Genomic DNA, 27,247 nt, shown 5'->3' with positions numbered 1-27,247 from the left:
AATCCAGATTCTATTACAAGTTTTTCACTTTCCTCTTTCAATTATGCCAATGTTTCTTCATCTAAAGCTTCCCCACCCAAGAAAAAAACAAATGCAACAATATTTCTGCCTTCCCATGATTATTCATCTGCTCCAAAAGTATTTTCCTATTCAAAGGAATACCTTGACACAGACCCCCACCTCCTCTTATAGATTCTTATCAGTCATTTCTACAAACGAACCATCGCCACTTTCGCCTCCATTAGATTCCACTGCCATTGAATGGGTGATCTTGCACTTATGATTCCTCACATTTAGCTGAGTAACAATGAACCATGAAACCTCTCCTACACTCTCCATCCTTAGTTTTGAAGAGGTGATTCTATGATTACATCCAATAATATCATGGGTTTAACATCTCATGAATTTGACATCTGATGGAAGGAAACATTAGCCTAACCTGAGCACCAAAAGTGGTATCCACCAGAAATAGATGATGGCTCCCCTTAGATTCCTCTTCCTTAGGAACCGGAAAGGAACCATCACCATGCTCATGCAGCTTGAGATCTTCAACAGTACTGGCAAAGCATTTGGGATTGATTTGATGTCAGCCACGCCATCTCTGGAAGCAATGATAGTGGGTGGAGCCACTATTTCAGGGAACCCTTTGCACCAAATGGAATGATCGTCTTCCAGTGGATCCACTGGCAGAAAATGGGACATAGTTTAATCTCTTCATGCCATAAACAGAGGAACCAATGTGAGTTGCTGATAAAAATAACAAGCAGAATTTGGACTTCCATGCTTTGAAGATGGGCCATATCTAGCTAGTGATCCCCTTTGAAGCTTCTTTGAAACCCCAGTTCTCTTCCCCTAGTCCTCTTTACAATTCTCACCTTACTTTTATCTATAAGGGTATAAATGGGAGCTATTTGTATGTCACTGTTATTAGTTTATTTGGTCTTCTTTCACTGTTATTATTGTTGAATTTCTTTTTATTTTTTTGTTTCTTTTTCTTTATGATTTCTAGATACATGACGAGGTTCAAGTGGTGAATGGTGTTCAACTTTCTGTTGTGCAAGGCTACATATCAAGTTGCTACAGGTCATTGCACCTGCTGTCATTTCCAATGTTTATGAATTATAAGAGCTAAATATTTTGTGTTTATTAAACAAAAGAGTCTTGTTCATTGCATGTCTTTTCTATGTTCAGGAGATATGGAACATGGGTTGCTAGAAACCCAATGCTTATTCTATGTTTGTCATTGGCTGTTGTTCTTCTGCTCTGCTTAGGTCTAATTCGTTTCAAAGTGGAGACACGGCCTGAGAAGGTAAACAATAAGCTTTCACATAACGTTTTTATCAGCTTCTATACCCGAACTCAACTATATGGAAGGCTTCCATGTCACATGACTTAATAATGTCCATCTCTTGCATACTATGTTCTGGATGTTTATTACTTTATTACATTATGTTCTTGTGTGGTCATTCTATATCTCAGCACTCTATGATATGAACCCAAGGAGCAAGTTGTGAATCTTGTGGTCAAAAGGAGAATGTTTTTAAGCTGTTTGGAACAGGAAAGATCCATAAATAATTTCCAACAAAACTGATGACAAAACACTTGTGAGGCATATTGATAGCTCTATTTCATCTAAAATAAAACCATACCAACAGGAGACTTGACCTCTCCATTCTAGTCTGGTCTTGACCATAATCGTCTCCATTAAATTGGATATATATTTTTTGTTTTTTATTAAATTGGATAAAGATGCTCTTATGATAACATGTGGCAGTTACATGACAACTTGAATAAAATTTGAGGTTGAAAGAAACTTATTTAGATGCTCAAAGGAAACAACATGAGATTATTAGGGCTAGACCATTCATTATCTCCATTAAGTTGGATAAAGATGTTGAATTCGGAGAGCTTCAAAGGAATATCCATGAATATGCTTCAGCAGAATGTGGTGGAATTGTTATTCTCCTCTCCCAGTCCTCCAAGAGGGAAGAGCCTCCCTCATCAAGGAGAGGAGAAGGAAGTGACTTTATATTTTGATGGAAGTGCAAGTGGGAACCTGGGAACAGCAGGAATTGGTGGTGTGTTTAAGAGAAGGGATGGTCACCCTATTGGGGCTTTTAGTGGACCAATTGGGGCTGCAGACTCCACAATGGCAGAAATTTTATCTGCTTTAACGGGGCTCCGTATCATCAGAGATCTAGGCTTGACTCATCTAACAATCAAAGGAGACTCCAGCAACACGATAAAGTGGCTGGGGGAGAAGGAAGGAGGACCTTGGAGATTGGCCCACTATTTAAATGAGGCTAGATATCTGTTAAATCCTTATCTGTAAACATTTGCTGGATTCTTAGGGAATTAAACTCTTTAGCTGATAGTTTGGCTAAATCTGGTACACACAGGGATATTTTGTACAATGATAGAAATATGTCTTTGTAACCTCTGTGTAGCCTGATTGTACATCATCTCATGTACTCTCATTTCTTTCTTAATCAAGTTAACATTTTTTCTCAAAAAAAAAAAAAAAAAAGATGCTCTTATGTTAGCTTGTAATAGTTACATGATAACTTAAGTAAAATTTGAGTTTGAAAGAAACCCTACTTGGATACTCATAGGAAACAACAATTGGGAGATACTCTAATGAGACTTCTTCTTTGTCTACTGCTACTACTATGCTGTGTGAATTCAATTACAAAATATGATCATGATGTAATAACGTGCAGACCCTGATTGATATCCCATATTCCTATTTATAGAGATTGTTTCTAGGCATTCTACTACTACTAGAATCCTAGTGAGATCATTCTAGCTACATGTTCATAATATTTTCACATACTGTTGCAGCTATGGGTAGGTCATGGGAGTAAAGCTGCAGAAGAAAAACAATTTTTTGACAGCCATCTAGCACCGTTTTATAGAATTGAACAGGTATTGTTTTTTGCTATTGATAATCTTTATTACTGCTTTATGGTTCTTGTTTCCATTATATGTAGGGTTATAAGCTGGTTTCAGCTTTTAGTCTAGCTTAGCCCCAAGCATGAACCCAGCTCAGGATGACAAACTCACAACATGTGCTGTAATATAAAGGTGTAGTTGTTTGATGAGTCAAGTGTACTAATCTATTTCTGTTTTATGCATTTTGGAAGAAATTGTATCTTGTAAATTACCAATGATATCATGAAATGTTATGTTATTCTATGTGCTTGAGTCTATGCTGATGTTCAGTCAGCTGCATAAGGTTTATTCGTGTTTAACAATTGCCTTAGGCACACGTGTTGAGATTAGCAAGGAGTCACTATTCTAAGTTAAAATTCTATTAGAAATCTTATAATTCCCTCTTAGCTTTATTTCCAAGGGACAATGATTTCATAACTTGCTAGTTTATTGGTACGGTTCCACCTCACTGCTAATAGTTGGAGATGACAATAATGACACCATAAACCACTGTATCTGTATGGCATTATTTTCCCCAAACCCAATAAATGTGTTGAAATGACATTGAATTGGATTTTCAATGGAGATATTAGGTGTATTCTTTTTCCTGAGGGTTTGTTGTTCATATGATAATTGATAAAGCTTTGTGAGGAACAAATGACATAGCACTGAATGATTGTTCTTTTTTCATCTTTGTTTCAGCTTATATTAGCAACAATTCCTGATTCAAAGCATGGGAGCCCACCAAGTATTGTGACAGAAGATAACATTCAGTTACTCTTTGAAATACAAAAGAAGGTATTAGAGTAATTGTTGTTACTTTTCAAGTATTTTTCAATAAAGTGACATTTCCTTGATATAGGAGATATCATCTACTAGTAAAACAGTACAAGAAATCTTATAAGCATCTAAAGAGAATTTACAAAATTGATGAAGATTATTTAGTATCTCCTTCAAAATAAACTTCCCTATTCCTCCGTAAGACCATTTCTCACAAGATACAGTTGAGATATGGTCCAGAGGACCAGATGGAACAGAAGGCCATGCTGTAATAACTCATGAGGTTCAGAGGAAGAAACCTGTCCCACCTGAAACATCAATAGGAGTTGGTGGACCTCTTGGCTCTTTTTCATTTCCTGACTAATTTTCTTTGGGAGCTATTGGTTTTCTTTTTAATTCTCATCCCCACATTTGCGATGTTGTCGTTTTGTGGCTCTATATTTTGGTAGGTTGTACTGAAGCCTTCTATTCGGGCTACATTTCCCCGATTTTCTATTTGTAGGGACTCCAGATCTGATAGAAACAAGATGTATCATGAACTGGCATGGTTGCATATGATTTGTTGTTTCTAACCTGGTTTCAATACCTTGTTTCTAGCACATCCAGACCCATTTGTAGGAGCATTTGGAAGGAAAGGAACTATAAAATTTAAGGAAAAGAGAGATATTTAGCTCATCTTTGTCTGGATGCTTGTGCTTGCCCCTTCTCATGGACTGGTTCTTTTAGGAAGAAGGATTCTGTGCTCAGTCAGAATTATGTATTGTGTGTAGAGGTCCTAGATCATAAGGCAGATTTTGTTGTTCAATCTTATTCTGTTTGCAATTTGCTAATTATAAGCTCCTCTCCTTGAACTCACCAACCACAGGACCTTTATCAAGTGGAATGATTTGGAGAAAAGCCTTTACCTTGGAGAAGCTGGATTGTTCTAAATCCTTTCAAATGGAAAAAATTCCATGGAATGTTTAATCAAAGAATTATGGAATGAGCTAGCAGAAAATAAGCCCTTTGGATCCAATGCTTGCAACGTAGACTTATTCTTCAGTTTCAATGAGATTCCTCCAAAGTTTTAGAAAAGTGAGACATTCATTAGCTTCTCTTTCAAGCATAGAGTACCTGAACATGAGACACCATCCTTGAAGCTATGGTTTGTCATACACCCTATGGTATCTTTTGAGCAATCTTTGATGTAACTTGCAAAGCTCACCAACTTCACATTGGTCCTAGTTATCTGGGGTCTTGGGAGGGGTAAACTGGATACGGTCCTAACCTTTGGCACTCACCAAGTCTGCATCAATAATCAAAATTTGTCTTGGTTTGCATACCTAGTTTAATTACAACTCCCAAGACACTAACCCCCTTCATTATGACTTTATGCATACCTGCATAATTTTGTTTTTAAAATGGGCTATGAATTCACAAAGTGTTTTTGGATACACACCCAACTTCAATTTCTCTCTCCTATTCTTCTTCCCATCCACAGAAAATACCCCTAAATGCCTTGTATTTCTTTCTTCTTGTCCATGGAAGTCAGAATTTTCAACAATGACATGAAGGAAAGCAAAGATCTTTTTAGTGCATTTTTTTTAATAAAGTTAGAAGACCTCCTTGTGAAAGGTACCCTTTTCCCCCAACTTGGTAACCTTTAACCGGCCCTTTTAACCATTGGATCTTTTGTATGCTATCAATAGTGGATTAATGCTAGTCAACAAACCTAAATGGTAGAATTTAAGGTTTTAAAAATTAAAACATCTCAATTTCCTAATACATTCATCTGAAATTCCCTTCTTTCAATGCAAACCCCTACTAGCAGACCATCTTGTCTCATGATTCAAATTTTCTTCAACTATTACTTACTGTTAATTAATCTAATATTAACATATCAAGAAATTTACCTTTCATTCCCACAAATTAACAGGTTGATGGAATTCGCGCGAACTATTCTGGCTCAAGTGTTTCCCTATCTGACATATGTTTGAAGCCACTTGGTCAGGAGTGTGCTACTCAAAGTGTTCTGCAGGTATTACAATTCTTCTTAAGCATATGATGTGGTCTACATATAATAGGTCATCTCTTCACTTGTGCCATTGATTTGGCATACAAGAGATCAGTAGTGTACTGTTCTCTATTCTTTGGTTAAGGATATGATGGGCATCTAGGTTGTATGGTACTGCTTGAGCTTGTAGTAAGAGAAAAGGATAGAATATATTACCATTTTTCTACAATTTAATTGGACATGTGGTTAATGCTGAGACCCCTTAAAGTGGCATTGAGATATAGTGCTGTATTGGCATATCCACCCAAGTTTACAGGTTAACTTGTTCTGGATCCATCAACTAGTATATATTAGAAAGAATCTTCTGTAGATGGCCATACTTATGGATTTCACACTGATTGATTAACTAGCCCAACTTGGAGGGTTGTCCCTCTCTTTCAAATATGGCAGGTTGAGCTTCATGGTGACTGATCATTCTGATGCTCTTTCTGCAATCACATGGTCATGTATTAATTTTTATGGACTTCATGGCTTTTGGCTGTTGATGTATGTGGATACTTGTGCCTTACTTTAACCAATCTGACTAGTTGTATTAGTCACCCTTGGATAAAAAATTGAATAGTTGATGCCTAGGTGAAGCTTTGTAACAGCTAGCCTAGTCTGAAGGGGTCCCAAGTGCCTAATCCTGATCGATTGATGCTTTGAGAACACTGATTTAATCTAGTTATATGTCAAAAAATCCCAAAAACATCCAAATCCAAACTACCCCCCCCCCAAAAAAAAAAGAAAAAAAAGAAAAAAAAAAAGAATCCCTGATAACCCTAAATGAGATGACATCAAATCGACCTAGCTACAATTACCCAAGAGAAGATATAACTCCACACAGACCAGGCAAAAGGAAATGGCCTAAAATACAAACTCTAACCAGAATTAGAGATGCCTCAGCTTCAGACAGCTTTGTGCCTAGTGAGTTTCACCGTCTATGGTCGTCTTTGTTTGCCTTTTCTTATCACTTCTACCGTCCCAGATCCTTTGTTTAGTTTTCTGACTTTCTTCCTATTAATTGAGACCATGGTGTTCTGTTACAAAACTGAACTGGTTAACAACCAATTTCTGTTAAATGAAAACATAATGCTATGGCCTTCTAATTATTTTCTTTTATTTTTTCCATTTTTGATTGGACCATGTTATTTGCATATTAGACTGTCTCCTGTATGATCATTTTTTTATCGTTAGTGTGATATGGGATTTTATACTTGCTTATCTGCATGCTAAGTTGCTAATTGCACTATTATTAGTAATCATACATGTTTCTCCTGAAGCTTTGGTTGCTTCATAATTGGTTACCATTCACGTGTAATTTATTTGAGACATTTATCATGCATGTGGTTGAGAACAACACATTGCCTTCCCTGTTCAGCATCCTACTGATATTATCTTAGAGTTTTTACCTTTGCATATATACTTGGAATTTTTATGGTATCATTCAATTGTTTCAAAAAAATTGCATTGATTGCTTTTCCCTTCACAGTATTTCAAAATGGATCCTGATAAGTATGATGATTATGGGGGAGTTGATCATGTTGAGTATTGCTTTCAGGTATATTTTAATTGCATCTTTGTTGCTTTGTATATTTTATTGTGCATTTCCCCTCTTTATAATATGTACTTTAAAGTAAATGATATTTTTTCATTGCAAAAAAAATTCTAATAAAAATTGTTGTTGATGGATTCGACAGAAAGGTTCAATCAATAAAATATCAATAACTCAAGAGCATTAGTAAGAGAAAATTAAATGGAAAAGAGGCAAGAACTGCTAGAATCAGTTTAGGGTTGATAGGTATCATACCTCAATCTATTGAAGCAACAGTGTGCTCAAAATTTCTTTTTTTTTTTCAAAGAGAAGAGAAAAGTACAGAAATACACATGGAGAGGACAAACAGTCCTCCCAAAAACAAATTATAGACTGAAAGCTATCCATATTGCTAAAAAATGAAGAGAAAAATAAAGCAATTTATAGGTGAATAAGTTTTGGGTAGAACACTGTTCCAGTGTGATTACATGTTAAAGTAAGATAAAAATGCACTTTCTATCCAATAAAAAACTAAAAAACACATAAAGAGAAAAAAATACTCTTTTTGTTGACCATTTCGTTTCCAATGATTTCATGCCTGTATTTTTCTGAGCATTAATTTCAGACTTTAATATCAAGTTATTTTGCAGACATTTTTCTCACTGTTAGCTTGTGTAAAATTTTGCCCTACCTGGTTGACCCATCTGTGCTCTTTTGTGGCTTTACTTTTTCCTTTTCCAGCATTATACCTCTGCAGATTCATGTATGAGTGCATTCAAGGCTCCACTTGATCCAAGCACAGCATTAGGGGGATTTTCTGGAAACAATTATTTAGAGGTAATATAATTTATATAAGTAATATATTCTGATATGTTGTTGAGATGGTTCGAGTATATTGTAATCCTATAGTGATGTTTTATGTGACAGGCTTCTGCATTTGTGGTAACTTATCCAGTAAACAATAAGATCGATAAATCAGGCACTGAGAATGGAAAAGCAGTAGCTTGGGAAAAAGCTTTTGTTCAGTTGGCAAAGGTTTGCTATTGATATATTCTGTAATTTAGTTCTGTGAAATTATTTCTTTATAATAATGATGACTAAGGTTCTTGTGTGATTATTATATATATTTATTCTGTTCTATTGCTTATAGGGTATTTTATTTTGGTGTGCTAGAAACCTGAGATGATATAATCAAGTCTAACTTGAAAGTCGCATAATCCACATACAATGGCTCTTTAACCTAAATATGATGGAAAATAAACTAAATATCATTTCTAAAAGGTGTTAAATTACTGAAATAAACCATTTTATAGTAAGGGATTCAAAACAAGTCTCCCTTGACAAAACTTAATAGAAACAAACAAATGATAAAGTAAAGAATTTAATTCTTAGTTGAATTGATTTGAATTGCATGAATCATATAAATAATATGATTCATGAATCAAATTGTAAGATTCAGACAAAAATCATAGGATTTTCACAGAAAAGGATTCAGACATAAGATTCAAGTAAAAACCCTTAGGATTCATGATTCAAATTGTGAATCATATCATAAAATCATATATTTTGACAACATTGATTGGAACTTTTTTTTTAGCACTTAGAGGATCTCTCAGTCCCATCTTTAGGATTGAGGCTGCCAAGAGCTTATGTCCACATAGTCAATGTGGCTAGAGCCTTCATCTTGACACAACCCTCTCAGCTGCCTAATTCTCAAAGATTCTATCAGCAAGTTGGAGAATACCCAATCAATGCAGTTGGATAGAATCTGCTTTTGAAATAGAATTAGGCAATTGCATTATTTCTCTGATATGACATCTGATTTGGCTTCTAGGATGAACATCTTAATTTAGTTCTCAACAGTATTTGACCGAAATACCATCCAATTCCAGGGTGAAACATCTAATAATTCTAGCATCAGCTCCTCATGGTTCTTTCCATTTGGTGGCTTCTACTCAAGGAGTAAGCTCTGATTTCAGAACTTTTTCCTCTCACATGCTCCAACAAACTTTTGTAGGTCCATGCTGCAACTCCTTCCATATGAACCGACTTGGTAGGTGTTAGTGGTTAACATCATCCAAGAGTCTTGGGTGCCTGATCAGACTAAATGAATAATTTCCAGATGTACCATATTATTGGACTTGCACAAATAGTGGAGTCCAGATTTGTGGTGTGTATAATAAACTAGTGATTTATTGGAGGGATCAAAAACTCACCATATCCATCTTCAAAGAGGAAGAATCCATAGCATGTCCAATTATTATGAACTTATTAGTAATCGGATCTCTTTTGTCACATATTCCTAATTGATTGCTTAACAATTTACTATTCTTTTGTTATTTTTGAGTTAGAATTTGATCCAGTTTTGTGTAACAGGAAGTGCTGTTGCCTATGGTACAATCTAAGAATCTCACACTTGCCTTTTCATCGGAAAGCTCTATTGAGGAAGAACTGAAAAGAGAAAGTACTGCAGATGCCATAACCATTTTGGTGAGCTCTTCAACTTTTTAATGATACTGCACTTTTGTTATTATGCTGTATCAGTCCTAACATCCCGTATTTTTTACCTTTGAATCAGATAAGCTATCTTGTGATGTTCGCATATATATCATTGACTTTGGGAGATTCTCCTCGTTTGTCTTCTTTCTACATTTCATCTAAGGTATAATTGTTATCCTTCATGTAATTGTATTCTCCTTGCTAACTTTCTTACAAGACATTTGATCTACCAAATGTTCTCAGGAAACATAATCCTTTTTTGGCAAGGTAGTGTCTCATTTGGTTGTTTTGTATGACATATATATAGTGTCTGTTAACAGTTCTTATACTTAATCTGCAGGGGCCTTTTTGGCTTTGTACTCTTTTTATTTTAAGTTGTTGGGACACCGTAATATAAATAGAAGTTCTGGTGCCACCAGCCTACCGTTTTTGACCCAAACTTTTATTTTCTCTCTTCCTCTCTTCTCTCTCTCCTTCCATTTCTCCAGAAAAACATGGTATCAGAGTGGGAGTCTTTGGTCCTTAAGCAGTTTTATCAAGGAATCCTTGCCTTCCTACTACTCTCTTCCAGATTAAATACAAGATATTAACATCAACTGGTTCTGAGGGGATCGAAATATTTTTTTTTCCTTTTCTTCTCTTGGCCATGTGCCAAGATAGAGCCTGAGAAGTTGTGACAGCATGCTGTGAAGGTGTTGGAAGTGTGTTTTCATCCTCTATGTGGATTGTGTGATCCTTGTGCATTCAGGTGAGTGCTTTTGTAGGTTTGGAATGACCTGTACCAGCAGTAACAGCTATTATATGTACTATTCTTGTCCAGGCCCAACCTGATCTGTTTCCCGTTATGTTTTGAACCTCCATCTGCTCCAGCAGTGTTCCAGTGCCTGAAGTTATTTATGCACCGCAGGGAATACCATTTTGTGGTGTTGTTGTGTTTGATTGAGAAGTCTGGAGCTTGTTACCTCTTATTCTATTGTTTCCTGTGTGGCTGAGTAACACCATGCCGTCTAAGGATTCAGCCACTTGGTGTGTCTGCTACTCATGGTGGAATGAGTGGGGCGTTTGATCTGAATTTTCCTATGGCTGTTATTCCTCTAGATGGATTTAACTACCTAGAGCGGTCCAAAGGGGTTGTACTTAACATTATCCACAAGAGGGAAGATAGGATACATTTGTAAGGAGCCGAGGTCTGGTAATGCAGAACATGATAAGTGGAACCAAGCAAACAGTATAGTGATGTTATGGCTTTTAGTTTCTATGCTGCCACAAGTAAGGAAAAATTTTAGGGAAAAGTATGGATAAGCACATTTCAGGATTCTGAAATCCAGGCCAGCCCATACAGAACCCAAAATCGCATTTAAATTCAACTTTTTCAATCTTAAGACAGATGGCCCTGATGGGGCCCACTGTTTAGATTTCTCCCGCTCTCCCTCCTCTTTCGTTGTCTCTCCCACTCTCAACTCTCCTCTTTCTGCAACTTTCTTAAGGTCGGACTTTACCAGGTGGTTAATGAACTCAAGGAACTCAGGGTGCTAGTCTCCAGCATCACATCAAAGCAGTAGAACAGTGAGACCAGTCATCAGATAGGAGGAGCGGAAGCATCTGCTTCTAGTAGTCAAAGGATGGGGAGTTACCCGGCCATGAAAGTTACCAAAATCAATTTTCCCAACTATTCCGACGGAGATCCCATCCCCTGGATCTTCAGAGAAAAAAGACACTTCAAGTACCATGAAACTCTTGCCCACCAACGTCTCTATAGCTTCTATTCACCTAGAAGGAGACGCGATTCTGTGGCTCCAATGGTACCGTCGGAGCCATCCACAGGTCACCTGGTTGGAGTTCACCGAAGCACTGTGCATCCACTTTGGGCTGACGGCATTTGTGGACTACGACGAGTTAATAACTAGACTGAAGCAGACAAGAATGGTATTAGAGTACCAACTCGAGTTCAAGCGAATGGCAACTAGGGTGCACAGCTGGCCAGAGAATGCTCTAGTGGGGTGTTTTGTGGGAGGGCTCAGAGACGATATGTGCCTGGAAGTGAGAGCACTTCGCCCGACGACTGTCATGGCTGTTGTGGGAATGGCTTGTCTGCAAGAAGAGAGGATTGAGAACCTTCGTTAAGCCAACAAAGAACCTTACCCTCCCCTGAAGACTCCGCCCCGAGTTGACCCTACCTACGAAACCAGTTGGGGATCCTCTCGAGCCCATTTTGCCCCAGCCCCACTATGCCTTTCAAGCGCCTATCATGGGCTGAAATGCAAGCCCGGCGTGAGAAGGTCCTCTATTATAACTGTGATGGTAAATTTGGGTTGGGCCATAAATGTCGGGTCCAGCGGGTATTTCTCTTACAAACAGAGGAAGAGATGGACAACCCAAGCCCAGAGAGCTCGGGTGAATGTGAACTAATTCCAGATGGGTCGGAAATTGATGGGGCAAAGATTTCCTTTTCATGGGCCTCAACTCTCTCCAATCCATGCAAGTAGAAGGGAAATTGATGGGTCGGACCATGATGATTTTAATTGACGGTGGCTCCACAATGAATTTCATCACTTGCCATTTCACTAAGCAGCTAAGCTAAGTATGGTCATACAACCCATTCCTTTCTTTCCAATTCATGTGGCTAATGGGAGTCAGATGTCATGTGACGGTGCATGCAAGAAAGAGAAACTTCTCATACAAGGCCACAATTTCGTGGTGGATCTCCACCCATTGGATTTTTCGGGAGCTGATGTCATTCTAGGGGTTCAGTGGTTGCGTGGTTTGGGCCCTGTGCTATGTGATTGGGCCCACATGACAATGGATTTCTATCAGAAGAGCCAGTCTTGCCACCTACAAGGGGTGCAGCCTCCAACACCCCTCAAAAGTGAGACCTTAACCGCCATGATATGGACCTCTAGAGCTATTGGCCAACCAATATTTATTCACCTGGTCCTTCGGCCGACAGTCTTAGTTTTGGACAACTAGGGATGTACCAGTCCCAATGAGGTCCAACAGAAAGCCCTACGGTCGATACTCGACCAGTTTACTGATGTATTTGAGGAGTTGACCCAATTACCTCCATCTCGGACCCGTGATAATCAGATACCCCTCTTACCAGGCTCTAATCTAGTAAATGTAATGCTATATTGATACCCTTACTTTCAAAAATTGGAAATTGAGAAGGCTGTAGGAGAGTTATTGGAAAAATGACATATTTAGACCAGCACTAGCCCTTTTTTATCTCCCGTGCTTTTAGTGAAGAAAAATGACGGTAGTTGGCGATTTTGTGTAGACAGTCGGGCCTTAAATCAGATTACTATGAAAGACAAGTTTCCAATACCTCTTATTGATGAACTACTTGACGAGTTAGGAGAAGCGCGGGTATTCTCCAAGTTAGACTTGCGCTCCAGGTACCATTAGATTCAGGTCTACCAGGATGACATACACAAAACGGCCTTTAGGACCCACGATGGCCATTATGAGTTCTTGGTTATGCCTTTTGGGCTACAAACGCCCCCTCGACCTTTCCGGCCATCATGAATGACATATTCAGACCATTAAGGCAATTTATTTTGGTATTCTTTTATGACATTCTTGTGTTTAGCAGGGATTGGGACACCCATATGGAACACCTGGAACTCACCCTTGCCACCTTGAGGAGCAATCAATTACATGCTGTAGAGAAGATGGGCCGAATGGCCCATAGGCTATTTATCCTTTTTATCTTTTATGTTCTTTGTTGTAATGAGCCTTAATCTGGGATTTATTCTTTCTTATGTTATGTCTTTTTAATTTTCTGCCCCACTAGGGGCTTCTCTGTAAATTACTAAAGTTTAACTTAATGAAATAGAATTAAGGGAGTAAGAGAAGAGATTATGTTCGAAAATCTCTCTCTGAACCCAAGTTGCCGTCACCTTTTTCTTCTTCTCTCCTCTTGAACTCTGATTCCTGCTACTTTCTTTTGAATTTTTGCAACTTTCTAAACAATCATTTCTTCTCAAAAGGCTGTTTTTCTTCTTGGTATCAGAGCAGGCTCGTTTTTCCCTTTTTTCATATTTTTTTCCCATACACAGTGTATGGAGAACTGAATCGTATGTGTGAAAACCTTATTTAGTCCTAGGTTACAGTAGAGAAGAAGAAGAAGAAGAAGAAGAAGAAGAAGAAGAAGAAGAAGAAGAAGTGATGGGACACATAAACTCCAATAACATAGTTATAGTAGAGGAAAATCAGTCCTCTCTCTAGTCGACCCACTTGTATTTATCTCCAATAACATAGTTACAAGAAAGACCATATTGTCCCTCATAAGTGATGGGACACATAAACTTAAATAAAATAGACCTTTTACTCTCAAATAGATAAACCCAAATGACCAAAATACCCCTGATTTGTGTACTCTAACACTCCCCTTCAAGATGGAGAGTATATGTCATATAGTCCCAGTTTGTCACAAATATAATCTACTCTGCCCCGAGACAATCCCTTTGTAAAGAGATCTCCCCACTGATTTCCTGAGCTCACACGAGATGTGGTTATCACTCCACTTATCACTTTCTCTCTCACAAAGTGACAATCGACCTCAATATGTTTGGTTCTCTCATGGAAGACTGGGTTGGAAGAGATGTGAACAACAACTTGGTTATCATAGTATAGTCTCATGGGTTTGTCAACCGAGAACCCCATCTCTTGTAGCAAGTTCTTCAACCATACTAGTTCACATGTGGTATGAACCATAGCTCTATACTCAGCTTCTGCACTACCCCTTGCCACCACTGTTTGTTTATTTCTCTTCCAAGTTACAAGATTGCCACCAAGGAAGGTACAATACCATGTAGTTGATCTTTTGTCTGATATAGAACCAGCCCAATCTTCATCTATATACCCTACTATTTCAAGAGTCCCTCCACTTTGGTATAGCAAACCACGACCTGGAGCACCCTTCAGGTACCTAACAATCCTTAGAATTTCTTCCCAATGAGAAATCCGAGGATGTTGCATAAATTGACTCACCATACTCACAACAAATGATATATCTGGTCGGGTAATAGTCAAATAATTCAACTTTCCCACCAAACTCCTATATCTTCTAGGATAATCAAACTCTTCACCTGCATCAACACTCAACTTGACATTAAGTTCCATAGGAGTCTCTGCTGGTTTAGCGCCTAACAGTCCTGTTTCTTCAAGTAGGTCAAGAACATATTTTCTTTGACATAAGTTAATTCCATGCCTTGACCTTGCAGCTTCTATTCCCAGGAAGTACTTCAGCTTACCCAAATCTTTCGTATTGAAGTGGTCCTGTAGGAATTTCTTCAACCTGTCAATCCCGTTACTGTCACTCCCAGTTATAACAATATCATCCACATACACCACTAGCAAGATTTTCCCATCTTTTGAGTCATGGTTGAACACAGAATGGTCTACCTGACACTGTTTCATCCCAAAGTCTTTCACTACTTCACTGAACCTGCCAAACCATGCGTGTGGAGATTGTTTCAGTCCATAAATTGCCTTTTTGAGTCTACAAACCTTACCATCCTCCCCCTGAGCAACAAACCCTAGCGGTTGCTCCATATAGACTTCGTCAATGAGATCACCATGTAGGAATGCATTTTTGATGTCAAGTTGCACAAGAGGCCAATCATACATAGCAGCTAATGAAATCAACACCCGAACTGAACCAACTTTAGCCACAGGAGAAAATGTCTCCATATAGTCCACACCATACAACTAAGAATAGCCCTTGGCCACTAACCTGGCCTTCAACCGCTCCACACTGCCATCTGGAAGATGCTTCACTGTGTAGACCCACTTACACCCAACAACATGCTTACCAGGAGGAAGAGCAGTGGGTTCCCACGTGTGATTGTGTTGTAGAGCAGAGAGTTCCTCTTCCATGGTTTGCTGCCACCTTGGGGAGGTAAGGGCTTCCTGAACAGTCTTGGGAATGGAAACAGATGAGAGCAATGATATAAAGTTGCGATGAGAAGCAGAAAGGCGAGCAACTGAAACATAGTGTGAAATAGAATGAGAAGTACAAGTGCGTTTACCTTTCTGCAGGGCAATAGGAAGATCAAGGTCTAAGGGAGAAGAAGCAATGACAGGATCTGTCAACGAGGGCTGAATTGGAGGAGGGGCCGGTGCTCTTCGTGAGTATACACTTGTTTGATTGGTGGCCTCTCAGTAGTAACTGGCATGGGAGGTGAGTCTGCAATTGGAATGGGAACCACGGGAAAGGGATCCGCAACAGGGACGGGAAGAGGAACTATGGGGGAAGGAGAAGAAACCACAGTATTCGAGAAAAAAGGAACCGATTCAAAGAAGGTGACATCGGAGCACACAAATGACTTATGAAAGTTAGGGTTATTGCACTTATACCCTTTCTGAGTCCTTGAGTAGCCAAGGAAGCTACACTTAGTAGCTCGTGCATCTAACTTGTCTAAACCAGGCCCCAAGTTTTGAACAAAACAAACACATCCAAAGACTCTTGGGGTGAGAGGAAACGGAGATAAGGTGGGAAACAACATCGAGAAGGGGGATTGACTTCCAAGGATGGACATGGGCATCCGATTGATTAGAAAACAGGATGTGAGGACAACATCACTCCAAAAATGCTTTGGGACATTCATATTAAGCATCAAAGACTGAGCAGTTTCAAGGAGATGTCGATTTTTCCGTTCAGCTACACCGTTCAATTGTGGGGTGTAGGCACAAGAAGTTTGATGAATTATCCCATGGTTCTCTAAGTATTGCTGAAATGGTATTGAGGTGTACTCTTTGGCATTATCGGAGTGAAGAAATTTAATATGAACACCAAATTGGGTACGTATTTCAGCATAAAATTTTTGAAAAGTAGACAATTCACTGCGATTTTTCATAAGATAAATGCATGTCATCCTTGAAAAGTCATCAACAAAAATTACAAAATACTTATAACCATTGTATGTCATCAACAAGAAAAAGGACTCAAGACACGACTATCAATTCTTGGACTAAAAGAGACTCTATGATGTTTCCCAAGCTGACATGACTCACAATCCAAAGATGAAAGATGACTCAAGGAAGGAACCAACAACCTCAGAGCCTTGAGAGAAGGATGACCAAGTCTGCAGTGCTATTGAAGAGGAGTAAGAGATGACTGAAAAGCTACTGGAGGGCCACCACCATCAAGGTAATACAATCCACTTGCCTCATGTCCTCCACCAATCTTCATCCCCGTCTTCAGATCCTAAAACACACAAGAAAAGGGATAAAAGGTTATGGAACAATTAAGTGACTTGGTTAATCTATTAACAGACATAAGGTTAAAGGGGAACTTGGGGACATATAAAACAAATGATAAAGACAAGGAGGAGAGATCAACATCACCAACACCACAGATGGGAGAAGTAGAACCATTAGCAAGAGTAACTATTTGAGATGTGAAGGACCGAGAAAGAGAAGAAAATACATTAGGAGTCCCAGACATATGGTCCGAGGCTCTAGAGTCAATGATCCAGTGTGAAGGCTTGGAAGCCAAGCAAGCCATACCTGAATGGGCAAGGGTAGCTGTGTTCTGTTGAGATGTCTAAAGGAACTGCTCATATACTGCACGGGGTACACTCATCATCTCCTTCCAAGAAGCACTAGTAGACGTGGAGGGGATCATGTCAATTTGCTGACTTTCAGTAATTGTACCACTACCCTCAGTCACAGCATGGTTAGCCCAAGTGTTGGGTGGACCATGTAAATCATAGCAGAAATTAACCGTGTGCCCCTCTAATCCACAGTATGTACACTTCCTAGGGGCATTACTTATTCCTTTACCACGACCTCCCCCTGAGTCCCGACCTCCACTCCGGCCACCAACAAGGTTACCTGGAAGTCCACGACCACCACCACCACCTCTATTTCCACAGCCTCCCCCTCTAGTCACCACAAAACCAAATCTGTTTGAGAGAGTAGAATGCTCTATAGACTCAATAGATGTCCTCCTAAGATGGGCAAAAACTTCTTAAAGTGAGGGAAGAGCAGACCACCCCAGTATTTGTGCTCGGACAGGCTCATATTCAGCCTTCAAACCCACTAGAAACCTTGTCACATCAAGTTGCTCACGTTGTTGTTGCTGAATCTGAACATCCTGTGTCAGAGGATGATACACATTGAGCTCATTTCGGATATTCCTCAGACTTGCATAGTATTCCTCCAAGCTTTGACTGCATTGCTTCAGATTAAAGTACTCTTGGTACAACTGATACACCCTAGTTGTATTGTCTTGCCCGGAATACAATTTCTTAGCATGATCCCATATTTCTTTAACTGTATCTAGGAACGTAAAGTTCACGCTAATTTTTGGCTCCATGCTATTCCACAACCATGTCATTATTTGTGCATCTTCCTATTCCCAGTCACTAAACCCCCGAGAATCAGAGGAGGGTTTCTCCTCTCTCACATGTTTTACTTTTTTCTTGGCTTTTAAAAACACCTCCACAGATTTTTCCCGTGGCACATAATTCTCACCATTCAACTTAATAGATGTCATTTGAACATTTAGGTAATCTGGAGAAATCATAACGCCTGTTTTATTGTCATTCCAATCTCCAATCGATGCCATCTTAACTAATTCACCTTCAAATATTCAGCACAACCTCACGCACTTCCACAAAACTTATCTCACTTTCAGCACCACCAACTTCTTCAAATACACATTACACACAAAAGCTGAAATCGCTCAGTCATTAAATCAAACACCTGTACTGCACACTGTAGAACCACTCACACACCAACTACAAGAGCTGAAATCACTCAGTCATTAAATCAAGCACCTGTATTGCACACTGCAGAACCATTCACACACCAAATACAAGGGCTGAAGTCACTCAGCCATTAAACCAAACACTTACACTGCACTCTGCAGAACCAACTTGTACTCAGCTGAACACTGTTCATCCGAACCTGCTCTCTTCATACCATCGAATAGAGAGCTTCCTACCAATCACCACAAACAGCTACTGCACCACAAACCGGAGGCATGAAGGCCTCGTACAGAGAAAAACGACCACTCCTTTTCAACCTTTCCCTTAGTCTCTCAGTGGTTCTTGAGAAATCTGCAAAACCCTAGAGAGGAGGGCGATAAAAAAAACTGGGTAAACCAGAATAAAAGAGCAAGACGAGCAGATCTGAACTTGTTACATGCGCTCTGATACCATGTGAAAACCTTATTTAGTCCTAGGTTACAGTAGAGAAGAAGGAAAAGAAGAAAAAGGGTTCGGCCAGTAGAGGAAAATCAGTCATCTCTCTAGTCAACCCAATTGTATTTATCTCCAATAACATAGTTACAAGAAAGGCCATATTGTCCCTCATAAGTGATGGGACACATAACTTAAACTTAAATAAAATAGACCTTTCACTCTCAAATAGATAAACCCAAATGACCAAAATACCCCTGATTTGTGTACTCTAACAGTATGAATAGTTAAAGAAACCTATTTCAGCCCAGTTATTAGTGGTTTTTGGAGAGAAGGGGACTGGTTTTGTCGTCCTCTTCACAGATTCAAGTGTGTTGCCCAAAACCCTAGTTTTCTAGAGAAATCTGATTGCGGGCCCCATAGGGAGTTTGACCTAGGCACTTAGTGACTGAAGGCCTTCTCATTCTTCTTCTTGAAGATCGAATCAAGTGGATTGGTGTTCTGTGAAGTCTACAAGGAGCGGCTAAGTTTTCTCTATTTCTCCCAGCTTCCGGGTGTGACGCAGGTTATTGGTACGGCTACATAGAGGTTAGCTCACAACAGGTTAGCTCACAACACAGTTTTTGTTTTGTCTTCATTTGTTGTTATTCGAAGTTGTTTAAAGTCATTTTTGAAGTATTTAAGAAGATGAACTCCTTAGACTTTGAAAACAAGCATGTTGCTAAATCCAGACAAGTTCCGGGAGCCTTTGTAGACTCTCTACTGGTTGTGACCACAGTCAAGCTGGATGGAACTAATTATCTGGCTTGGTCACAATCAGTAAAAATTCATATTTGTAGTAGGGGCAAATGGGGTTTTATCTCCGAGAGAAAAAAAGCTCCCCCGGAAGATGATCCATCATATGAAAAGTGGATGCAAGAAAATTATACAGTTATTGGATGGCTTGTGAACTCAATGCAACCATAGATTAGTCAGCACTATTTGTGGATGAATTCAGCAAAGGAATTTTTGGATAGTGTTGCTGAAACATATTCCCAAAAATTAAATGTGGCCAGGGTTTACAAGTTGAGAAGTGATGTGAAGAATTTGAGACTAGGGGAGAAACCATTAGCTTGGGACACCAGTAATGATGCTGAGACCTACAAAAAACTGGTTGAGAGAAACAGGGTGTTTGAGTTCTTGACAGGGCTAAATCCAAAGTACGACATTACAAAGCAAAAGACTTGTCCAGGTCCAAGGGGCTGGCCTAAATGATCACTTTGCTAATATGGGAGTGAAACCCAAGGGGTTGTAGGGACTCCAAGTAGCTTAGGGAAGAAAGAGATCTATGAGTACTGTAAAAAGCCAAAACACACTAAAGACAAGTGTTGGAAATTGCATCCTGAGCTCCTACCACTTCGGTTTCAGAAGAAGCCTGATAATATAAAGGTAGGGAGTGCCAATGTTGTTGTTGGTCCAGATAGTGACAGATATCAAACTGAAGAGATGACGGCTAGTGAGCAGTTAGCAGCTATGAAGGCGGAATATGAGAAGTTTGGGAGGATGATCAGTCCCCTAGAGGGTGTGACCTCTTCTTCCAACCCTCCAAGAAATTCAACCTCTTCTGCATTTGCTCATTCAGGTATACGGGCTTCTGCCAATCATGCAACCATTTCAAGTAATTGTAGGATCCCGGGCTTCTGCCAATCATGCAACCATTTCAAGTAATTGTAGGATCCCTTGGATTATTGATTCTGGTGCTTCTGATCATATGACTAGCCTTTCTACTTTGTTTGTTTCATATGATTTACTTCCTGGACGTGACAAAATCACCCTAGTTGATGGCTCTCTTGCCCTTATCTCCGGCAAGGGAACCATCAAGGCTACAGACTCCTTGGTTCTTCCTTATGCTCTTCATGTACCCAGACTAAATACAAACTTGTTATCTGTAAGTAGCCTAACTAAGTCATTAAACTGTTGTGTAACCTTCTTCCCTTCCAACTGCATTTTTTAGGATCTGGAGTCTCAGAAGGTGATTAGGAGTGGCTGTGAGGCGAATGGATATATCTATTGGATACTCCTGGACGGTGCCATGAACAACATGGAAAAACTGCTTTTGGGTCTACATCTACAGAGTCCATCAGTCGAGTCATGTTATGTCATTTTTGTTTGGGTCATCTTTCTTTTTTTTTGCATTAAGTCATTTATTCCCATAACTGTTTAAGGGAATTAGCTTGTCCATTCTTCATTGTGAGTCTTGTGAACTGTCAAAACATTGTAGAAACAGTTATCCTCTGAGTAATAAAAGATCTTCTTCTCCTTTTAATATTGTGCACTTTGATGTGTGGGGGCCTTATCACTTACCTTCTATGGGTGGCTACAAATATTTTATCTTGTTCATTGATGACTTTTCTCAATTCACATGGATATTTTTGATGAAGTTTCGTGATGAAGTTCCTAGAGTTGTGAGGCAATTCCATGACTCTGTCCTAACCCAGTTTGATACTAGAATTAAAATTTCCAGAACCGACAATGCAAAAGAATATTTTGAGAAAAACCTGACCTGCTATTTCACTGATTTAGGGGTTATTCATCAAAGCTCATGTGTTAGGACCCTAGAATAGAATGGGGTTGCTGAAAGAAAAAATAAACATACTGTTGAAGTTGCAAGAAGTATTCTATTTGCCTCACATGTCCCTACAAAATTTTGGGGTGATGCTGTTGTCACTGCTACCTACCTTATAAACCATATGCCATCTAGGGTTTTAGGGTTTAAGTCTACCTTCAGTCTTCTTCATCCGGACAAGAATCTTTTTCCTATTCCTCTTCGTGTCTTTGGCTGCAATTGTTATGTACATATCCCAAGTGTCCAGAGACATAAATTTGAACCAAAAGCCCACAATTGTATCTTCCTTGGTTATTCCCCCACACAGAAGGTTTACTGTTGTTTTGATCTGAAGACTGGCACTCGGTATGTCTCAATGGATGACGCCTTTGATGAGCTTTCTTCCTTTTATGGTTCTTCTCTAGAGAGACATTGTCCAAAGTTGGAGGATTTGTCACAGGTGTTTGCCCTTCCTCTTCCTGTCCCAGTTGAATCTTTTGCTGAGTCTCTTCCTCCAAATGAGTAAAGGGAGGATCAGTCACTTTCGCTCTCATTCCAGTGTTCATATTCCTCCTCCTTTACCTCCTCACCCTCTTTTTAATCCCAGATTGTACCAACGACAAAGAACCAGAAATGAGCAGATTGTTTCCCCTACAACACATGAGCCTCATGCAGTTCCAGTTACAGATGAGACAACAGGTACTGTTACAGCCCCTTTGGAGCCATCCTTCCCAGACCTTGATATCCCCATTGCTATTAGTAAAGGAAAAAGGAATTGTATTGCACATTGCATTTCCAAACGCCCTTCTTATAGTTTTTTTTCTCCTTCATATTTTGCCTACCTTTCTTCCATTGCTTCTAACCCAATTCCCAAGTCTGTGTCAGAAGCTCTTAATATTCCAGAATGGAGGGATGCTATGAGAACAAAAATTGATGCCCTGCACAAGAATGACACTTGGGAAGTGGTTGATTTGCCTGAAGGGAAGGATCCAGTAGGCTGTAAGTGGGTTTTTACTATCAAATATCATACTGATGGCACCATTGAAAGGTACAAGGCTAGGCTGGTTGCAAAAGGCTATACATAGCCATATGGGATTGATTATCTGGAGGACCTTTGCCCCTGTTGCCAAGATGACTTCTGTGAGAGTTCTGCTATCTTTGGCTGCATACTCAGACTAGCCACTTTATCAACTGGATGTAAAGAATGCATTTATGAATGGAGAGTTACATGAGGAGGTCTATTTGTCTCTTCCTCTAGGGATGTATGAAACAGATATGAAAGGAAAGGTTTGCAGGCTGATGAAATCTCTTTTATGGACTCAAACAGTCCCCTAGAGCATGGTTTGAAAGGTTTAGGGCTGCCCTTGTTAGCTTTGGTTATGTATAGACACAGTTTGATCATACCCTCTTTGTGAAGAGGAGAAGATCCTTGGCCGTTTACCTGAATGTGTATGTTGATGATATTGTTGTGACTGGTAATGATGTCTCAAGGATTAATGATCTCAAATCTTTCCTTCATACAGAGTTTGAGATCAAAGATCTGGGGGAATTGAGATACTTTCTTGGCATAGAAGTTGCTAGATCCAAGGATGGGATCCTTATCTCTCAGAGAAAGTATGTTCTTGATTTGCTCTCTGAAACAGGGAAGATGGGTGCTAGACCAGTTGCTACTCTTATCGATATGAGCCATAAACTCTTTGCTTCAGATGGAATATTGTTAGAAGATAAGGGAGTTTTCCAAAGACTACTTGGAAAACTTCTTTATCTATGCATGACTTGGCCGGACATTGCATATGCTGTCAAGTGCATCAGTCAGTTCATGCATGCTCCTAGGGATACTCACATGGCAGCAGCAAAACGGATTATGTGTTATTTGAAGGGATCCCCTGGAAAGGGAATTCTATTTGCTAAGCATGGCCATATGAAACTTGAAGCCTACACAGATGCTGATTGGGCCGGAAACATTGATGGCAGAAGATCTACCTCTGGGTACTGTAGCTTGGTGGTAGGTAATATTGTCTCTTGGAGAAGCAAGAAACAATCAGTTATTGCTCGATCTTCAGCCGAAGCAGAATACAGAGCCATGGCTCATGGAGTTTCTGAACTATTGTGGCTTAGATCCTTGATGGAGGAACTAGGTATTGAGCATGATAAGCCAATGATGTTATACTGTGATAATCAGGCTGCCATCAACATTGCTCACAACCCAGTGCAACGTGATAGAAGTAAGCATATTGAAGTTGACAGACACTTCATTCGAGAAAGAGTGGCTTCTGGAGAAGTGTGTCTACCTTTCATCACCTCTAAAGGACAGTTAGCTGATTTACTCACCAAGGGCATTCCCAAGGCTAAACTTCAGCATGATACCGGCAAGCTTGGCATGATTGACATCTATGCTCAGCTTGAGGGGGAGTGTAGAGAAGATGGGCCGAATGGCCCATAGGCTATTTATCCCTTTTATCTTTTATGTTCTTTGCTGTAATGGGCCTTAATCTAGGCTTTATTCCTTCTTATGTTATGTCTTTTTTATTTTCTGCCCAACTAGGGGCTTATCTGTAAATTACTAAAATTTAACTTAATGAAATAGAATTAAGGGAGTAAGAGAAGAGATTATGTTCAAAAATCTCTCTCTCTGAACCCAAGTTGCCGCCACCTTCTTCTTCTTCTTTTCTCCTCTTGAACTTTGATTTCTGCTACTTTCTTTTGAACTTTTGCAACTTTCTAAACAGTCCTTTCTTCTCAAAAGGCTGTTTTTCTTCTCATGCTAAAATGACAAGTGCTCTTTCGGGCAAGGACAAATTCAGTACCTCGGACATGTGGTTGCAGCAGGTTAGGTCATGGCAGACCCAGAGAAGGTGGAGGCCATTCAGAAGTGGTCCAAGCCCATTACTGTGAAGGCACTGCAGGGTTTTCTTGGGCTTACAGGGTATTACTGGCACTTCATTAAGTGGTATGGGCTTATGGCTACTCCATTAACGCGCCTATTGAAGAAAGATTCATTTAGGTGGACCAAGGGAGACCCAACAGGCTTTCAAAGAACTGAAAACAGCTGTTTGTAGCCCTCCAGTTCTCACTCTCCCAGACTTATCTCAACCCTTTGAAGTAGAATGTGACGCTTCGGGAGTAGGGGTAGGGGTCGTCCTGATGCAAAGGGGGCATCCAATTGCTTATTTCAGTAAAGCCCTCTCATCAACTCACTGAAATCAGTCCACTGTCAAGAAGATGATGTCTGTAGTGATGGCAGTGCACAAGTGATGTGCCTACCTCTTGGGTTGCCAGTTTGTTATCAGCACAGACCAAAGGAGTTTGAAATATATAGCATATCAATGGGTATACACTCCAGAGCAACAAAAATGGCTTAGTAAACTGATGGGCTTTGACTATCTCATAGAATATAAGCCTGGGCCCACAAACAAGGTGGCCGATGCGCTGTCATGAGTAGAAGAGTTAGCCCAGCTAACCTGTTCTCAGCCCAGTTTCCCTCTTTTTGAAGCTATACGACAAGAAGCCAGGTCTAATCCCCAGTTGCAGATCATTAGAGATAAGTGGCCCTGAGATCCATCCCATGTTGTTGGTTATCATATTATGGGGCCTGATCTCTTCTTCAAGGGCCGGTTTGTGGTAGCCCAAAATTCAGACCACAAAACTGAACTGTTAAAGTTATTTCATGACTTTGCCTTGGGAGGGAACTTAGGGGTGCTACGGACGTTAAAGAGGCTCAACAGCCACTATCATTGGGTAGGAATGCGCAAGGATGTTTTGTGTCATATATCAGAATGTCAAACGTACCAGCAGCAGAAGTACTCATTACAGTCTCCCGCTGGCCTTCTGCAACCTCTCAGGATTCCGGATCAGGTGTAGGAAGACCTTTCCATGGATTTCATCATGGGCCTTCCCCGTTCTGCAGGCAAGGCAGTTATCATGGTAGTGGTTGATCGTCCCACCAAGTACAGCTATTTTTCTGCATTACCCCACTCATACACTGCAGCTATGATGGCTGACACCTTCATCTGCAAGGTAGCCAAATTAAATGGGACCCCAAGATCTATTGTCTCAGACCAGGACCCTATTTTTCTGAATTCATTTTGGAAGGAATATTTTCTCTTGCAAGGAACCCAACTGCACCCTTCCATGAGTCATCACCCGCAGACTGACGGGTAGACTGAAGTTCTCAATCATTGTTTGGAGGCCTATCTCAGGTGTTTTGTGGGAGAAAAGCCCAGACAGTGGGCCCACTGGCTTCTATGGGAAGAAAACTGGTACAACTCAATCGGTTGCAAGAATGACACCCTTCAAGGCTCTTTATGGGAGAGAACTTCCTCCCATATTGCCATATGAGTATGGATCTGCCAATGTGACAGAAGTGGAGACTCGTATGGTTGCAAGGGATGAGATCCTCAGATTGCTCAAGTCCAATTTGGCAAAGGCCCAGCAGAGAATGAAGGCTCACTATGACACACACCACTGCCAGCTGGAATTTCAGGTAGATGACTTCGTTTATCTCAAGCTCCAACCCTACTGCCAGGTCTCAGTGATAAGGAGGGTTTGGCATAAGCTAGCATCTCGCTCCTCAAGAAGGCAGTAGGAAATCAGACTCCTATCTCACCTAATTTGCCCCGATTCACTGAAGAAGGGGACCTTGACACTGAGCCGGTCAGAATTGTTGACTTCTGTTGGGTTTGTAGAGGCAGACAGGTCATACCCGAAGCCAAAATAGAATGGGCTGGGCTCCCATCAGAATATGTCACCTGGGAGCCTTATCTTAGGCTGAATGAGAGGTTTCCAAACCTGGACCTTGAGGGCAAGGTCAATGTCAAGGGGGCAGGAATTGTTGGAGCCCAAACACCCCCTTGGAATCCAACAGTAGGTGCAGAGCAGATCCCCATCGATCAGCATTTCACTTGAAGACAGAGAGGCTAGCTTGCCATGTCGGCAGAGCCTCCTTTAGAGTTAGTTACACTGCCATAAGAAGATATTTTCTTCATGATTGCCTCGATATGCCAGCTATATAAGGCTCCGATCATGTAATAAGTGGTGTGAATGAATATTTCCTTATTACCCCTCTGTGTTATCTTCTTCCTCCCATCCCCGTTCTTCCATCTTTTCCATTTCAGGAGGTTAAGCCACCCTCGAAGGGGCTTCCGAGGTGAGCGGTATCTCATCATATCATTCTTGTTTTGTTATCCTTGTGCTTGTACCTTTATATATATTTTTAAAATTGATGCCGTTTTACTGAATTTTATAGACTTTTTTTTTATCTCATCTTTCTTTTTCTCCACTTACATTTTATTTTTGTTGGATATATTATTTTGACTATGGTTGGATTCCAGGTACTACTTGGCCTTTCAGGAGTTATGGTCGTCATGCTTTCTGTTCTTGGATCTGTAGGATTTTTCAGTGCTATAGGAGTGAAGTCTACACTAATTATAATGGAAGTCATTCCTTTTCTTGTTTTAGCTGTAAGTTCCATCATTATTACTAAGATTTTTATTCATTCTTATGTCTTTTTTTATAATGCTATATCTTCTTTATATGTTATATGGTGCTCATACTAATGTTGTATTTCAACATTTACATCTGTGTGGAGACCTCATCCTTTGCTTCTGCTAAGTTGGAGACTTCATGTTATATTCATAAATCCATTGTTAAATCACATATGCTGATATTTCTTTTCGCAATTGTGTTACATAAATACCTGAGAATTTTTCATCGAAATTCTCGTTCTACATATTCATATGCAT

The 27,247-nt window shown here is 39.9% G+C and overlaps 1 protein-coding gene across 1 annotated transcript in view; it reads left to right on the top strand.

The window, feature by feature from the left end:
* Window positions 1-27,247, top strand: part of LOC148849510 (uncharacterized) — a 65,748-nt gene that overhangs the window by 24,381 nt on the left and 14,120 nt on the right. The window contains exons 9-19 of the mRNA XM_088951950.1: window positions 1,010-1,083; window positions 1,192-1,309; window positions 2,842-2,925; window positions 3,634-3,729; window positions 5,627-5,728; window positions 7,236-7,304; window positions 8,019-8,114; window positions 8,205-8,312; window positions 9,654-9,767; window positions 9,856-9,939; window positions 26,837-26,965. Of these exons, the coding sequence (XP_088808076.1) occupies window positions 1,010-1,083; window positions 1,192-1,309; window positions 2,842-2,925; window positions 3,634-3,729; window positions 5,627-5,728; window positions 7,236-7,304; window positions 8,019-8,114; window positions 8,205-8,312; window positions 9,654-9,767; window positions 9,856-9,939; window positions 26,837-26,965 (1,074 nt within the window). The remainder of the gene's footprint in view (window positions 1-1,009; window positions 1,084-1,191; window positions 1,310-2,841; window positions 2,926-3,633; window positions 3,730-5,626; window positions 5,729-7,235; window positions 7,305-8,018; window positions 8,115-8,204; window positions 8,313-9,653; window positions 9,768-9,855; window positions 9,940-26,836; window positions 26,966-27,247) is intronic.

Source organism: Nelumbo lutea, chromosome 6 (assembly GCF_056320005.1).
Source record: "Nelumbo lutea isolate HS-2025 chromosome 6, American lotus-T2T, whole genome shotgun sequence".
NCBI classification, from domain to species: domain Eukaryota; kingdom Viridiplantae; phylum Streptophyta; class Magnoliopsida; order Proteales; family Nelumbonaceae; genus Nelumbo; species Nelumbo lutea.
Note: the sequence above shows the minus strand (reverse complement) of the source record. Positions and strands in the feature narration are given on the sequence as shown.